General features: G+C 36.3%; 1 protein-coding gene across 2 annotated transcripts; it reads right to left on the bottom strand.

Annotated features, from left to right (window-relative positions):
* Positions 1-3,876: 3,876 nt before the first annotated feature.
* LOC145775419 (dynactin subunit 6-like) lies at positions 3,877-12,617 on the bottom strand. 2 transcript variants are annotated; one of them, XM_082586712.1, is made up of 7 exons: positions 12,392-12,617; positions 12,225-12,268; positions 11,185-11,361; positions 10,722-10,792; positions 6,134-6,181; positions 5,621-5,763; positions 3,877-5,300 (listed from the first exon to the last, which is right to left on the bottom strand). In XM_082586712.1, exons 2-7 carry the CDS (start codon positions 12,251-12,253, stop codon positions 5,220-5,222), a joined length of 549 nt encoding a protein of 182 aa, XP_082442838.1. In that variant the 5' UTR covers positions 12,254-12,268; positions 12,392-12,617; the 3' UTR covers positions 3,877-5,219. The 2 variants fall into 2 exon arrangements, with proteins under 2 accessions (XP_082442838.1, XP_082442839.1); XM_082586713.1 differs by having other exon boundaries at positions 12,495-12,592.
* Between the last annotated feature and the right edge of the window lie 6,038 nt (positions 12,618-18,655).

Here is an 18,655-nt window from a genome sequence, read left to right as displayed (position 1 = left end):
CTTGTTAATAAAGAATAACTTATTTAAATCAACTAGATCAATGACAACATTTATTACAGTCACAAAAAAGAGTTTAATATACTGTATCAATTTACCTTCTCCACATGTATCAATTTACCTTTTTCAAAAAAAGTTATAAAGTTCTGATTTTTGTATGCTTGGATGCACATTGCAGAAAAAACGTGACAAGCCCTTGAAGCCTTATCAATGAACTGTCAAATGAGTTTGGTTTCATCTTTCAGGAGCTTTTCTTTAATTTTCCAGACGAAAATAATCATGAGTTAAAAATTTTACGAAAATACTCAAAAAACAGACTTTTACAATTTTATGCCATAAAAGCACGAGTTAGCTGAATGGTGCAATTTTTTGTAGGCATTATTTTCACAGATCTTCCACCTAATGACAATATTTTTGTCTAATATTTTTTGTACATTTCTGTAGGGGGAGTGTATCAAATTACCTTCCGTATCAAATTACCTTCCCTTCCCCTAGGCTACATTGTACACTTATTCATTGCTTGGATTTTTTTCACTGAATAGTAATATAATCCTGTGATGGATTGATGATATATGAAGACACTGCTCTGGTTGCAACAATTGGGAGATGTTACCCGAATTGCTGCCTCATAAGCAAGAAGAAGAAGATTGATGATATACCAATGTCATTTTTGTACCAGCAAAGGTTGTTGAACTCAATAATAGAGTACCATTAGTGATTTATCCATTAGCTATACCTAATCATTGTAAAAGTGAAGCAAAGAAAAAAAGGATTTAAAAAAAGAGTTGTTGAGCAATTATAATATACAAAGCATTCTTCAATTTCTAAGTTTTTAAAATATACTAGTTGCAGTAAATGCAGTAATGACACCAGTGAATCTACTTCTTTGACAACATCTTAAATGATGTCACTACTGGTGGTAACAGATTAATTCCACTAAATTCTGAGGTCAGCTTTGCCTTATTCAAACTCCAGCTGCTTGCAATGATGTTAGATCAATAGCAGAAATGCTCGATTTCCTCTAAATGTGATGTGCTGGCTAATTTTTACCCAAATTACCTAAACGCCAAGTCTTTGCTCGAAGAGCTAGTGTGCGTACAAAATGTCTATTCAGTTAAATTTGGTGTTGATGATAAGAAATCCCAGATAAATATTTTCTCAAACGGCCCTGGCCATAGCATTTTTGCATGTATTTTACATCATTCACTATATAGCCCTAATGAACTACATGGCATGCTTAGTGTGCGCTATACCATAACCTTAAAATTGTTTTACAACATGTCTTTACTCTGAGCTACTAGATGTGGCATGCAAATAGCAAGTGCAGTGGTTTTCATTTTTTTATTATGTTATATATGATACTTCATATTTAACTTATTGAGATATACATCTCAATGTGCTTTTTTCCTTGGATTGAGTAGCTGTATTTATTTTTCAATATGTTTGTATAATATGAGGTATTTCACCGCAAAGTATTAAGATGCATGATTGCATGGTTTACGTACTTGATGCATGATGTCTTCAATAATAACACCTTCACTCGTCTTCAAAATTTCCCCTTGTTGTCTTGCCTGTTGTGGCTTAGTTTCATGTACGAATCCATTTCTAGCCTGCTTGATTATGTTTTAACTTGCATTTGCAGGAATGAGGCAAACAATTTAATTAAATGCTGCTCTGCCACTGTATAGAAACTGACTCTGACAGAGAATATTGCCCATCTTCAGTTGCAGGGTTACTTTGAGTTTGGCAGCCAGCAGTTTTAGTAAAAACTTTTTCTGAAGTGAACCTGCTGGACATTTTGCAAGCATTTCAAACAACTTCAATCTAGGTAGCCTACCTACTTCTGAGTTCAGATGGATTCCGACCAATTTAAGCATAATAAGGAGTCCTTGCTGGTTGCTGCACAGGTACATTTGGTTGGGTTTGTTTCTTTTGCATTGTTATATTTCATGCTTAAATATTCCCATAAAACAATATGCACACATTTCATGAAAGTTGAGCATTGTGTTTTTGATGTATTTTCATTCATGCTTTGTATGCATATTTATGCAACCAAGTAAAAGTAAACCGATTTTCTTAAATCAAATTGGATCAGTAGCATAGCCAAGTGAGAGTTTGGGAGTTACACCCTCCCCCCCCCCCTTGGAACGCGTGTGATGTCATGATATTGAAAATTATGCTTTCATTGTTTTGTGCTTTCTAATCAACACTAAATTAGTATGGTATAGGATCTATAATGCTCTACAGCTGTTTAGTATCCATAGTAGTCTGCAGCTAACTCGTACTGTCCATGGAAACATTGCAATATCCACAGCTGTCAAAAATTGCACTGATCTTTTATATATAGGAATATAGCTGATTACAGTGGTTCGTTATACAAAACTTGAATATATCAGAAATGAAGTAAGTTCACTGTCTTAAAGCTTTTTGTCTGATACTCATCGAGATGTATAACGTCTGTTTACATTTTCTAAACTTTGGGTTAACTTTAAAGCATAAAACTTGGTGGCTTACCGGAATAAGATCGTTTTTTGATCAACCAAGGACAAAATTAATCAATAATAAAACTGTAATAATCTGGCAAAAAAGCGATCAACCTATGTCTCTAAAACAAAGTTTGCCTAATTTTAAATGAAACTACATTAAAAGAGCTAGTTACCAAACATTCAAATATCTCAGCCAGGAATTAGCAACAAGAAAACATAGAGACTTAGTTTTATTTCTGAAAAATGCCCAAGAAAACATGATCTTATCCTTTTGCTATGCCACCGGACAGCACCATTTTACAGTAATATTCATACCCAAATTTTTGTTGAACATGCTCTCAGAATGCACCAAATTCAAAGTAATTTTTCAAAATTTTCTGGGGGAGGCCCCCCAGCCGTTAAGTGTCGCCTTCAGCGAGCACGCCGTCAGGCTTCGCCTGCCGGCCGTCAACACCCCCCTCCCGTTTCTAAATACGTTACTGAATTAGATCATTGTCCTTGGGGCCCGCAGAACATATTCCGCACAGGGCCCGCAATACCCTAAGACCGGCACTGCTGTGGTCTACTCCACAACCATATAAAAAAAACAAAAACAATAATGATATAAAATGAATCCTACTAAACAAGTTTCAAAAGAATTAATTTGCAGTTTAGTCAAAGTCTCTAAACTTCAAACTCCTACAAATTTAAATTGTTACAGTATCCAACCACCTCAGGTGGATTCAATTTCTATGCAACTTTTGCGTAAGTGTAAAAAATTCATCTGATAATTTAATTAAATAAAAAATTTGTGACGGACGTACAGGGCCCCCAGGTCGAAGTCCTACATGCTATAAGACAAGTCCATTGTCACATCTTGTTAAAAAAATGTTTTTTTAGAGATTACTCTTACACTCACTTCTGATTGTAGCTACAACTACAGTATTGACGAAGTTTCTTGAAATATCAATCAGAATTCAGTAGGCTATATGAGTATTTTTTATAATTTTTTTGACATTTGAAATGATGTTCGCTTACAGAAGCATAGGCTAACTTCCAACCATTTTGGGTGAGGGTCAAATATTTTTATTTTCTGAAAACTAGAAAGAATAAGCTTTCCAGGGATACCATTTTTATTGTTATCAGACAAAAAATATGTTTTGATGGGTTGGTTGTCCTTATTATGGAACTGTCCCACTGTCAACGCTGCTGTGCGATGTTCTAAGTTACAGTAGGCAATAACGCTGCTGATATTCCCTTTCTCTTCCTATAGGAAACATTAAAACGGTACAGTAAATCTTTTCTCCAAAAGCACCATATGATATCAAAGGCCTTTACCACATGTGTTTAGATAACCTACTTTCAGAAACCTCTTTCAAAATTTATTAATAAGCATGTAGTTTTTAACATCTCTGAGGAATTTTATTTCCTGACTTAAGACTAGATAGCACTTCTGAGTGCTCATAAGACAGGTTTGCGATTACAATTTCCTGTAGTTGTCGAATGGTTGATTCCATTACCAGTAAAGCAGGCTACACCATTCGTCGATTCCATTCTCCAAGTTACGTTTAACAGAAAGATGACAGTTTCGATTGTGTGACAAAGATCATATTTTTTCATAATTTACGGACTAACAAATAATACATTGAGCAGCCTCAGGTAGGCCTACCAATATAATTTATAGACATGCAGCCATCTACAAATGCACAACATTTCACGTCATAGTAGCAAACATGAAAACGAATCTGGTCTGACGACATTTAGTAAAAGGTTCATGCTGACAAACTCTCCGCGGTGAATCCCAGAAGCAGATCAACCTCAGCAGCATGTCAACCGAGTAACAATGATGATGAAGCCACTTATCAATCGCGAAGTGCCATACTGAACCAGAGAAAACAAATTATTCAATGCAGAAAAACATCAAGATTCTTTGACACCTGGTAAAAACTAGGGACATTGTATTATTTAGACCAAAAATCCAAAGTAAAACCTTATGACGTCACTGTTGATGCTCCAATAAAACAACAACTCGATGAAATTTGCGCTGGGGGTACCGACCGGAACTGAATTACTGATCACAGTCGAACTTTAAAACTTGCGCCCTCAAAAGACATGTTTTTCTTCCGTCAAGAAAGAATTGTCTATTCGATTGTGTAATCTCTTCCACCTGAAACTAGGTAAGAATGCTGTGAATCGCGAACAAGTTTCCACAAGCGGACATAACTTACAAAGCAAATATCGGTGAATTGGGCAACATTTCAACAGTTCAGTGAGTTAAGATGCGAAAAAACAGAGTCTAAGTTTGTGCTTCGAAAAATTTCTTGTAATTAAAACAGCAGAAATCAGTTTAAAGCAAAAAAAAAATTGAATCATTTATCATCAGCATTCCAAAATAAACTTATCTGTACCATGCATTTTTCTGAACGTTTCTCGAAGAACAGCAATTCTAATTGGTAAACACAATTCACAACGCAACAATGTTCACATGCAGTAGACATGCATTCATCTTGGTCACTTGTTTACCAGTTGTGCCATCTTCCACCTACCTTAAAAGAAGTCTTATTTGTTAAGTTTATTAATGACTTGTGGCTTTAAAAATATAGTACCAAAACAAGTAAAATTAATATTCGAGTCCATTACAATGACCGCTGAAACGTCTGATTGATCAACAAACTGATGGAAACTGATGCAGAGTTTTACTCCATTCTTTCCAAAACGGAAAGTCTCTACCGCCATGTATGGACAAGGTCGCTTCTTTCAAGACGCGGGTTTGCTTTTGACGAGAAAGTGATAATTTGGCAAGATTTTCTTCAAAAAGTCCAACTGCTGCGATTGATACTGAAAACAAAAATGTTTATGACAAAATGTATGCCGGTAGGTCGATTTAACGGGGTTTCAGTTTCGTTGATTCTAAATTATATAGGGCAATACACACTTTTAACGCAGCGCCAGAAAAGTAAAAAACTTTTTTTATAAAAGAAAAAAACTTCAAATTTACAACTCTGCCTGCCAACGTTCAATCAATGCAGAAAGAGTGTTTTCTAGCTGAGCACCTATTTCTCGAGTGCAGGGCTGCCGAAAGGTTTTGTTTTACTTTATTCTTTTTAAATAAACTACAAGAAATGGAGTCATATTTAACAAGCTGTTTAAGAATTCACCTGTGGCTTTTCGTGACTAGTTCTTCGTAGATATTGATCGCCGCAAATAACTGTGTTCTCCGGTAAAGTTTCGTCGATGTTCACGTGGCACATTGCTCCAATGACGCACCCGTTTGTCAGCTTCGTGCAAACACCAACAGAAGCTACAACAAGAATCAACATTTTCGGCAATCCTAACGTATATGCAACTTAAAAGTAATTCTATCAGCAGTTGGAACTATTTTCCACTTGCAAGAGGTTGTTTACATATCAAAAGACGCACTAGAAGAGAATCGTCATTTCAGAACAGCTGTGTTGCGTTATGTATATCGGACTACGTCTTTCTGGCAGTCACACACAGTCTACAGTAATAAGCGAAACAGTCCAATGAACTGTGCTGGGGCTGGTCTTCTAGCAGTCATTTCACCATCATACCAAAATCTTTCTGCTGGATAAATTTTTCGAAACTTCTTAAGTACAATGGTACCAAAATGAATTTCAAAGCTATTCAACAACTTGTTGCCTTTTACTTACCTTTAGATTCAAGTACATTGCTATTCCCAATAAACTTTCCTTCAAATTCTGTAAGAAATTTAAAATCAGAAACGATATCATCACTTGCCATTTGTACATTCTTTTTGCCAAGCAAACATATACATTATACATGGTCCCAAATGACTGAGTTTATTAATGTTTCTATTTCATCTTCATGTTTTTGTAGTCTGATTTGAAAGAAAGGTAGGCTACATATCACAAACTTTCTTCTACTCAAGCCATGCAAGTTGTTTTTAGCAGGCTGTTGTTCTCAATTGTAAGACTTATTAAACTTCTTACACCTTACACTGAAGTCCAAACTTAGAAAATATTTTCATTCAACTAAACGCAGCCTTATTGGATTTGAAGCACCAATATTTTTTGGCATATATTTATTTATAAAACTAACTCCATTGACTCTATATGTATGTGTTATTTTCATAACAACATATTTTCATGTTAACTTTTTAGTTTGGAATGATGGGGTAATGTTGTATATACTATAGCGGTACCAAAAAAACAGGAATTAAACATCAAGAGATAACAACGTAACTTCAAAAGTGATATAGTTTTCTGACCGTGCTAATTTTTTTCAGGGATAACGTCTTTTAGGCGCAGACAATTAGGCGTCTTCCAAATAGGTGCGTGGTTTTATTAAAATATCAAAAAACGTCGTGCCCCACAAAAATAGTATGAGAAAAAAAACACACTTATACACAACAACCGTTAACTGCCAGCCTAAAGGACGAAGCAAAAACACCAAAATAGCCCAAATTATAATTTATCAGTTCATACTCTAACACAGTCAATAACTTTATAGGCCTACAAGCCCTACATGAATACTGTCAATAAGTAGGGGGGTATGTTAAAATTAAAAAAATCTCAGTACCCCCCAAAATTGTGCCAATGGGTGTAGAAAAATATATTATGAAAAAATTTTTGGGTTGCCCCTCCGGGAACTCCCCGCTATCGGGGGGTCTAACGAGCGATTTCCAAAATGCATGGGATTTGACACCTAACTTTTGAACCGGTGGTCATAGAAAGCTCGGACTAGTCTCAAAAGTTTCGTCTTGAAAAGGTAAGATAGGAATGTAACAGTTCCAGAAGTGTCAGGTGTATAGTTTGGCCCGTACAAGCCCAGTTTTGCCCAAAATGACCCATTTAGCCTACCGCGATGGTACAAAATCGAAAATTTGGCAATAATTGGCCTTAATGAGTTGGCAATGGGCCTAAAATTCAGGGATATCTAAAGTAGGGGATACGAAGGCTTTTATTACGCCTGACAATAGAAGGGCTTTTGTTTATCGTAATTAATCTGCGTTTATCGTAAAATGACAATTGGCACCGATAGTAGTTTAATAAATCTTGTTATGATAACTTGAATTGCGCTATTAGAATCAGGCCTGGATATTCACAGCATGCTCATGGTTGCTTGTTAATTCAACTACCCATATACTTGCGTTACATCTAGCCTGCTGCAAAGGCTTTGTTAAAAAAAACAGCTTACCGGTAACTTTTCAACTGTGTTTGTAAACAAGTATTCTTTAACTATGCTCTACGTAACATTTGCTAACTGTCCTCTGTAGCTCATTGTACCAGCTGCACTACAAAACTTTCTACGATTTTAAAAAGAACCACATGTTTAAAGCACTACAAACTACCGCCCTGGTAGTGTCATGAGAATAAGGCAATCGCTGCGAGCCTTCATATCCCCTTTTCTAGATATCCCTGCTAAAATTTTTGATTAATAAGCTATGATAGGGTTGTAATATTTTTTCATGAGTCATATATGACCGACTTGACTATGCTTCAGGCACATCATTTCCTGCAAACATCAGAGTGTGTTACTTCTTTTTCGTCAATTGATATGTTCAAATCGACATTGCCTAAACCAACAATTCTCAGCTCGGTCGATGTTTGCTTGTAAGAACACTGTAACGAAGTTAAGAGCTTGCTTGCTCTATTCCTTCAATCTTTTGCAAAAGGCTTGGCAACTCAAAAAGGGTCTCTGTTTGGTTTTGGTCCTGCTGCAAATGAGGACACAGGGTCGGCAAGTGATGATGTCCTACAAAAACTGGATAATCTGCCAGTCCACAACCTGGGTGAAGAACGTAGTGTCGGATTAGCGAACTACAAGATAAATATTTATGGTAAAAGAAATCTTGATACAGTCTCCAGAAGCGTAGTTCTCAATAAAAGCACGGATTTACTTGAAAATATTCAGAAGATTGACAAAAAGAAATAGGAAAAACCAGTACAGAAATAAGACAGCAAAGAAATTAGACTGCAATGGAATGAAAAGATGAAAGGTTATGAAGACAAAGGTTACTCTAAAAAAGAAGCTCTTAATATCAGAGCAGAGCAAAGTAAACTTGCTGATTTAGATTTCCTGAAAGCGCAAAATCCACCAGGGCCTTTTACCACTTCTGAGGAAGTGAGTGCTTACCTTCAAAGTGATGCTGTAACAGATCACATAAAGAACAAAAGACTTTGCACTGAAGTTCGCTATGCAAAGAAGACATGCCTCTCCCTAAAATCAAGTGCTTCAATATTCCGACTGAAACGAGACTATAAAAATTCCAGATTTGAAGACTATGCCAACAACCTTATCAGCTAGTTAGATAATTCACGTTCATGTGCAACTATAACAATGTCAGACCTCCAAAGTGTGCTTTCTGCTATGCATTTGCTTACAGAGGCAAATTCAAGCTCCACATCAAATGACCAGGAATCTGATTCTGCAGCACCAGCCTATCAAGTTGGTGAGTTCATAGCTGCCATCTGGATTGAAGGAAGCTAATAACACTGGTACTTTGCTAACATTGTTGAAGTTGTGAATGATGATGCCGTACTACTTACATACTTCAAGAAGGTTGGCAACAGTAGAGATGAAGAAATATGGATTTCCCTGAAAATCCTGAACTTCTTGTTACTGTGTCATATGTCAAATCTGCCCGAATCAAATGCTGTGTTTCAAATGAAACAGTTCAACTATTGAATGAAGCTCTTAATGAAAAGATAAAAAAACACTAATTTGATATTTGGAACTACACAATACTTCCATAACATTGGACCTTTGAAACATAACTATTATTATTACTTATTTGCGTTAGACAAAGCTGTCCATATCCAAAACAACAAAATAATACACAAACTACAAATGCACAAACTATCATTTAATATTACATAGCATCTCGTTCTTATTATTTTATCAGTATATACAGTATATAATACTGAATATTATATATATAATATGTCGCATTGGTAACTGACATGTAAGCTACATATTATATTTATATTTCAAAAGAGCAAACATGGGCAAGAAAATTGAAAATGCTTTACTATAATGACTGGTTGTATGCCTATATTACAATTTTTACGACATCACCCAAAACGTCTCTGATTTTAAACGTAATGACGTCATATAATCAATCAATTTTCTACAACTAGACATGCATATGATTCATTTGAAAGTACTAATTCGAATCATAACGTTTTAAACAAAAAATTACCCCGGTTTCAAACTTATTAAGGTAAAATTTTGAATTTCATACAATTGCGATAGGCCAAATAGGCTGTTTTGGGCCAAAATGGGCCTGTCAATACACCTGACACTTCTAAAACTGTTACATTCCTATCTTAACTTTTCAAAACGAAACTTTTGAGACTGGTCCCAGCCTTCTATGACAACCAGTTCAAATTTTAGGTATCAAATTCCATGTATTTTGACAATCGCTCATAAAACCCCCCCGGTAGCGGGGAGTTCCCTGAGGGGCAATCCAATTTTTTTTTCATAACATGTTTTTTTACTCCCAGTGGCATAATTTTGGGGGGTACTCAGAGTTGGTACTCAAAATTCGTCTTTTAACATACCCCCCTACAATAAGACGACAGCCTATAGTAGTAGCAATATTGTTCAAACCAAGTCTCCTACAAACCTACAAGTCAGCAGTTGTGAAACGAGCAAGCGACAACTGAGAAAGTAACAACTGAGCTAGCAACAGTTGAGCAAGTGGCTGAAGTTGGTGAACGATGAAACTGAGCAAGCCATAACTTGGAATGTCACAAGTCAGCAAAATGAGTTCAATAAGTCATCACTGATCACTATGCAAGTCCAAGGTGAGCATGTAAATCTCATTTGCTGACTTGGCAGCTGCTGAAATGTCATTGCTGAGTTGAAGCACTTGCTGAGTTGTCTGACTACCGTTCATTCTTAACAAATTGTGAAACAGCCATCAATGTTGCGACAATAGGAACAGTCACAGACAAAGCTCATTCATATAATGAACTTTTTCATGAAAGTTTTTAAACTCGTAACCCCGACTATTTCTGAAGGTAAATTATATGTATATAACACAGCAGGGAGAACTGTCGCATAATTAAGCATTTCTGATAAATTTGACACATCGAAGTCCGAATAGCATCTAAACAACAATCGCGCGCCATAGTGCACACCTATTTGGCAGGCGCCTAACTGTCTGTGCCTAAAAGATGAGGACTCTTTTTTCTTGTGATAAAGAAAAATTGAAAAGAAAAAGTAAAAGCAAATAAAGCATTTATATATAAACTTTGCCATGGCTAAACTAACCTGAACCAACTTCAAATACATTGTTGTTGCCAATAATAAGAGGAGTGGATCCTGTCATTCCAGGTGGATTTCTGTAAGCGAAGGCTTAAGATTTTACAAAAATAGTTTTTCACAACCTCCTTGTCCCATGTTTTTAACCACATTGTCATAAATTACGTGATTTATCTACTGGTGACAATGACTTGAATTGTTCAAACAGATGAGATTAAAGAATGTGCTCCCAGGAAAACTCAGTATTTAACAAAATTTTAGTACGGTAATTGTAGCAGTTGAATATAAACAGCAAGACTTCAACAACATGGTGTAACTTTTAAATGTCAACAGTAATCTGAAGGCTCCGAAGGCGAGTACAATTGTCAGATTAAATTTTCAACTTTTTTTGGTCAGAATATAGAGAATCAAAATAAAAATGACCTACATTTGGCTGCAGACATTAAAAGAAATGTTCATTTTTCATGCACACCTATTCACTATTCTTGACTGTTCTTCAACAAGATTTCCTTCACCAATAATAATTGGCCCATCTTTAGCAATAATCACTGCTTTAGGATGCACAACAGAACGTGGACCAATTGTAATATTCCCTTGCAACGTCGCTTCTTCACATACCACAGCATCTGAGGCTATGGTGGCAGAAGTACTGAAATAATCACTTTCAGTTGAAACTGAACAATTTAATCTTAGGGTTACTAAAATATCATTATGTCAGTCGCAAAAGTTTATGGCAAAAACAACATATATCATACACATGGCACAAATGCATAAATGGTAGAAAACAGAACTCTTGTTTGCAAATTGATTGAATCTTTATCCTCGGACTGGGAAAGCTTCTTGAAGAGCTTAATCCTGGAAGTTTCGCATACTTGTAGAGGCTTTGAATCACTGATGCAGGCCCGGTCACCAAGATTGACAGAGTGAAGTTTCCGATTGTTGAAGTCTTGTTGCCGGGGAATTATTCCATCCATTAGATGCCGCTGAATGGAGAGCAGTCCTTAACGTGCGTTGCTCAAGCGCACACCCCTAGAGTTGAACCAGCGCCGCTTGATGGTGAAGCTTCTTCGTTCCAGAAGTCGCATGCTAACCAACTGAGCTATCGAGGCGATCCAACTAATAAAACAATCCGTAAAAAATGTCCTGTAAATAATGTGATGACAGCAACCACACTCGGAAGATGAAATTGACATAGTACATTTTTATGCTGAACATGAAAGTCCAGATTTTAATTTTTATAAAAAACAAAGTTTTTCTAAAAACGTCATTTCAAAATGAAAAAACAAGTCACATAATGGGCATAAAAAATGGAACTTAAGCAAGTTGTGAGAACATTATTGATAAATAAACAGCTAACTTTTTTTTTCTTTTCTGTCAAATTATTTTTACCGTAATTACAAAATGTTTGCAAATTTGTAAAGTGGACACAATTACAAGGTAACATGTACACATGATAGTCATAAAATTTCTGTATAATTACATTAAATTATTCACCAACAGAAAAGCACTCACTTTTCTGAGCGTTTACGTTGAGGAAGCATGGTATGTAGTCTAGTCTGTAATACAGTTTCTTTTACCTAGCATATATCCATATGATCTATATGATCTATATATATATATTCAATAATAACAAAATCTGTTAAGAATGATAACCAGAAAATATATAATTATAAGCTTACAAAGACGGCCTCCAACTTCTGTCTCAGTTTTCATATAGGCCTTGACAACGTAAGAACTAGAAGCCAATATAATTTTGACTTTGCAATCTCACGCCTAATTTACTTTATATCCCTTTGAAATGATGGTTTTAAAAATCCAAATTGCCAAATTGTGATCACTGAATCTCGTAGTGCTTCCACTCCCAAATTTTCAATTTCCCTAAATTTAGTGTACAGTTTGCTTAAATTTTCCTAAAATAAAAGAACAAATATGTGTTGGAAAAAGCATAACAAAACCAGGCTTCTGTTGCAATATTGCAGAGAAAAAGGTAGGCAATGTGCTTTTCCACCCTTCAAAGATATTAAGTCATTTAAAACATGATCCACATAGAAAGAATCTTGATTAATTAAATAAGTAACCAAAATAGCTAACTGTGTCATAGTCGAACTATCAGTGGTTTCATCAATGATAATGGAGAAACGATTTTTCCGAAGTTTTTTAACTTTTTCTTTTGTGGTAGCCTATAAAATCCCAGCACTTGACGAATGATGTTTGCTGCTTTCTGTTTGTCCAATGAGGCTTTTTTTATGCATAAGTCATTTGGACGGATGCAACCTAGTTCGTACCATGAACAGTTCGGACCGTCAGTTCGCACCTTGAAAAGATCGAGAGAAAAAATTTAAAAAAGCCGAAGTCGCTGATCGCAGTTTCCGCAATCATTTAAAAATTTTCCCCTTAAAAAGATCGAGAGAAAAAAATAGCTCAAAACCGAAGCCCGCTGATCGCAGTTTTCGCAAACATTTTTCTGCAGTTTCCTCTAACCCTAATTCTAACCATAGAGTAATCTATGCTCTAACCCTAACCCTCGCTGATCGCAGTTTCCACAAACATTTTTCCGCAGTTTCCGCTAACCTTTACCCTAACTGTAGAGTAATCTATGCTCTAACCCTCACTGATCGCAGTTTCCGCAAACATTTTCCCACAGTTTCCGCTAACCGCAGTTTCCGTTTATCCTAACTCTAACCATAGAGTAATCTATGCTCTAACCCTAACCTTCGCTGATTGCAGTTTTCGCAAACATTTTTCCGCAGTTTCCGCTAACCCTAACCCTTGAGTTTGTTTCAAATTTGTACGAACTGACTGTACGAATGGTTCAAGGTACGAACTAGGTTGCACCCCATTTGGACACAAGTCTCGTGAAAGTTGTAACAGATCTTCATTGAGTGATATTGCAAGATTGTGCTTGGCAATAAATGCACAGATCTTTATTTCACCACGCTCACTTTTACTTATATTTGAAACCAGATTGATCTTTGCATTTGTTTTCTTTAGGTTCTCAACCATTTTCAAATTATCTAAATGAGTTTTGCAACTTTGATAGCAAAGCAATGTTGTCTTATGACTTGAAATCCTAGCTGTTTTTGAAATCTACTAAATGAAATCCTACTAAAATGTTTGTGGAAACTGCGATCAACGAGGGTTAGAGCATAGATTACTCTATGGTTAGGGTAAAGGTTAGCGGAAAAACATTTGTGGAAAATGCGGAAAAATGTTTGCGGAAACTGCGATCAGCGAGGGTTAGAGCATAAATTACTCTATGGTTAGAATTAGGGTAAGGGTTAACGAAAACTGCGGAAAAAATTTTGCGGATCAGCGAGGGTTAGGGTTAGAACATAGATTACGCCATTATGGTTAGAGTTTGATTGATTGATTGATTTTATTTCGTTGTAGGTAAATATAATACAATAAATACAGCAATAAAAAAGGAATTTCCAGCAACAGGAATCTGCGAAGAGACCATGGGTCTTCGAGTCAAGCAGATACCCCAGATTCTAATAGAAGTTCTAAAATTGCGATAAAAATAATTCAATAACAAAAATTGAGACAAGGTGTTAGAAGATGGTCACAGAGAAATATATTTAGTAGTCTATCGGTAGCATAAAGGTAATACAAAATTAATCGTGCTAATATTTGGCGATGAGTGAATATTTGTGTTGTTTTTTAAAAGAATAAAATGACAATTTACGCAAGCTCGTTGGTAAGGAGTTCCAGACTTTCACTCCGGCATATTTAATGCTGCGCTGGAGTCGGGATGAGGCGTAACGTGGAACAAAATAACAATCATTGGAAAAGTGTCTAGTAAGACGTGCATTATACATGAGTTTGGTTTTTTCAAAGTAGTGTGCGAAAGGCAGAGGCAATACATCCGTATCAAATTTAAACATGAATTTAGCAGTTTCGTGTTCGTACAAATCTTTAAGCTTGAGTATGTTAAGTTTCTTATAGAACGGTGTGACATGATCAGACCACCTGCCACCTGCTACTATTCTGACAGCCTTATTTTGCAAGGTGCTAAGCTTGTTCATTTGTGTCTTGCAGCATGAACCCCAAATCGTTATCCCATATACGATATGAGAATGTACCAGTGCGTAGTATAATTGTAATAATGTTTTGTTTGGAAGAATGTTAGCAGAAACTGCGGAAAAATGTTTGCGGAAACTGCAATCAGCGGACTTCGGTTTCGAGCTCTCGATCTTTTCAGGGAGAAAATTTTAAAATGATTGCGGAAACTGCGATCAGCGACTTCGGCTTTTTTTAATTTTTTTTCTCGATCTTTTCAAGGTACGAACTGACGGTTCGAACTGTTCATGGTACGAACTAGGTTGCATCCGAACTTTTGAAGGCACTTCGCAGCAGCCCAAGCTTCTATAAATTCTATAGCGAATCAGCACATGGCAATTTAAATTTTCAACTTTAATTATGGTCAGTGCTTCTGCTTTCAAATTCCCTAAATTTAGTGTATAGTTTGCTTAAAGTTCCCTAAATCAAATCTTGAAATTCCCTAACAATTTCCCTAAAATAAAAGAACAAATATGTGTTGGAAAAAGTATAAAAAGCAGGTTTCTATAATGTAGCGACAGAGAAAAAAAAACATTGAATGATAGATACACATGAGAATTTGATAAGCACACAAAAAGTGGCAAAAAATGAAACAACAATTAAGAATCTCACTCAATCAACAGAAATTTCTAAAATTATCCAATTGTTTCTGGATCTTCTACTGCCACAATTATGCATTTACAAAATTACAATATACACAATCAGGGCTGCGATTTTTTCTTTCTTGTCGAACGACCAAAAATTCTACGCTTGTTTGTCGAATAGTAATATGACGTCACAAGAGTCAGATTATAAGCGTTTGGCCGCGAGTTACCGCACAAGTTGTGTGGTATCAGAGCCACTTACTTTAAGTTTTTAATCGCACGCTGGTTGAGTGATTCCATCTACGACGACAAAAACATTGCCGTCGCCAAATCAACACACCTTGAATTGCTGTGACAATTGCCGTATGCTTTAATGTTTAATCAAACGAAATTTTATGCGCTTCTTCATCGCGTGTCACACGGCGGTAGCCCAGAGCATCACGCAAGCTATTTTATGCGCTGACAATGCTCTTGTGAACTGTAAAAAGTTTGCAACCTTATAAATACCGGCTTATTGTTATGCAAAAGTTATTCTTTCATCGAATGCTTATTGTTTACCGGTGTCGTTGCGTATATAAATCATCGTGAAAGAAGATAGGCCTACAGTTAAAAAGTGGAATTTACCTGCTATAGATTATCAAACAGAAGGAAAATTTAGTGTGGTGTTTTGCAAAATTTGTAAAGAATTTTATGACGGAAACAAATCGGAATTAGAAAAACTACGGAGTCAAGCTAAAAAAGTAGTACAAAATTGAATAAACGGCTCTTCGGCAGAAAAGAAAAATAATGCTTCTGATCATATGGCATTGCGCGTTCATGAACGGGCAGTTTTGCGTCTTCAAGTATTCCAGTGACGACGCGACAGCTTCATCCTCCCATACAGCGTCTTATGATTCCGATTCTGACAGCTAGTTCTTTATCAAACAGACTCGTGTTTTCTCGCAGTATATCAATTGTGCCGAAATTATGTTAGTGTAAACGTAAATCGAGGCAATCTTCTCGCAGTGAGATATTAATTTGTTACCGGTACCTGGTTAAACAATTAACGTTATTTTATGATAATTCAAAGTCGCTAGATGTCGAATTAATGTTAAACAAACGTAAATTTCTTCTTGGGCATTGTTACGCAGGCAGCAAAATTCGTTATTTTTGCATGGACTTCACGTCTGTAGACGTTGAATCAATGTAAAATGATGATTTTTGCTGTCTGGGTACGCAATGTAACCCGCCAGGAAAATTAAATAGATTTGTGCTGACTCGAACGTTGAATCAACCCAAAATTAACTTACTTTTCCCCCTGAGTTATTTAACGTAACAGCGTGCGTATCGCTACTTTTGGTAGTAGTACATCACTACAAATCAAACAGTGCGGTCGTGACTCATGATAGACTACTCTAGTATATTTTTCGCTTCTCGTTTTTTCGATTCAACGTCTGCAGACATTGAATCAATGTAAAAACGACGGGTTTTGCCAGCTGGGTTGTGTGCTTTTGTGAATGCTAATGCAAAATCGCCCATTAGCCTACGTAATCACAGAAACCCTTTTAGTGGATGGAAGTCAAGTTGCAACCATGTTTATCTGTCTACTATTCTTTATTCACATTGCAAAACATTTCTGCAATCTTGGAACAACAAGTGATAAGTTAGACATAAATCCAAACTTGCAAACACGTTGACAATTAAAGTAGCCTACTTCAATTATTTTATCTATAAAAGAAGCCCGTTGTGTCGAACAGCACAAAACGTGAGTGGCGAAATGTTTGATGCCAGGCGTTGGAACTTCGATCAAAGCATTCTCCCGCAGTGTTAAAAATGGTGGCGCTGACGCCTTGGGAGTTTCTCGTGGAAGTGTAAGTCAGCACTCTTATGATTGCATCACGTGATGATGCCCCCCCCCCCCCGATTGTTCCTCGACCTGACGACGTTTAGTCCTCTCTCAGTTTTTTTTTCCTTTTTATTTTCTTTTTTTTTTCGTTTTTTTTTCGTAAGGCACGGCGGTTGTCGAATAGTGATGGCGCGTGTCGAGTGACCTCGTCACCAAAAAAGGCAAAAATCGCAGCCCTGTACACAATTACAAACCAGTCAAAATTTTGTTCTGAGTTCTCTTGCCTCTTCATACTGTGTGAAGCCATGACATATCAATTCATTGATAATACAGAGAGAGAGAAAACTTTAATTTGTCTGTTGCGAGAATAGCACGGTAGAATTATATATACACAATATGAATAAGATAGCACCATAGCAATCTAGATACCACAACAGACAGGAAGCAGCAAACGATTATATCAGTCATGGAGTCAGCTTCCCTGTTTAACAAATGTTGGAGCTGGTATACAAGTCCCCCCCCCTGGTAACTCATGACAAAGACAGGACTCAATTAAACATATAGGGTGAAACTACTTTACCTTTGCTTTGCTGTTCACACACTTCAATCCACATGTTTTGGTCAATTCCTCAGGGATAACTAAAGAAGGGGATACGAAGGCTTTTATTATGTCTGACCATAGACTCCTTAAGTAAAGGACTGGAACCTCCCATGCTCGGGGTTTGTAACTTGAGTCCGAATGATTAACTTGAGTCCTGGCTTAAATGACTTCTAGAGAAGCTAGAAACACAATCTTGGATTCTATATTAGGGTTTTTGAGGATGGCGAGTTCAATAGTGTTACTTTCAACAATACCTGAGGTCATTTTCAAGGTCAAAATATCATATTTTAAGGTCAAATTACAGAATTTTGGTCATTTTTGCGTCTAAATCGTAAAGCAAAACTGTTTCAAAGAAGTCTGTGACGAAATATGATATTGTGCACCTACTGCATCTATTGTGTAAGATATTTTCTCTACACTGCGTAAGTTCTTTGAAGTTCTTTTCATGTATTTTGCAAAATATTTTTGTGATTTCATATGCCCTTGCAAAACATTGCGGTTCCAAGCTTTTGTGACGTAACAATTTACTGAAATCATAGCTGTAATTTGCATGACAAGACTGAAATGCGTTGCCGGTTTCATTTTGCTGAGTTGTTCTCCTTTGTAGATGCACCTTTAGCTAGTAATAATGCTGCTTGTACTGTACTACTTTAGCTAACATTCTATTGAAAGCTTATGTCCTCAATGTAAGTGACAAAGAAAAGTCTTTGGGATGCCTCAGGAGGCAAGAAAAGCTTTCCAACCAGTGATAGACATTGTCTATTATGGTGTCATCTTGTTATGTATTGTCAATTTGTGTATTATATTGTAATCATTGACTCTTTTAGATAATAGCCATAATGTTGAGAAATACATATGATGTTTATGTAATAGC

The sequence above is a fragment of the Aplidium turbinatum genome, chromosome 8, assembly GCF_918807975.1.
Source record: "Aplidium turbinatum chromosome 8, kaAplTurb1.1, whole genome shotgun sequence".
Taxonomy (NCBI): domain Eukaryota; kingdom Metazoa; phylum Chordata; class Ascidiacea; order Aplousobranchia; family Polyclinidae; genus Aplidium; species Aplidium turbinatum.
This window is presented reverse-complemented; position numbering and strand designations above follow the sequence as displayed.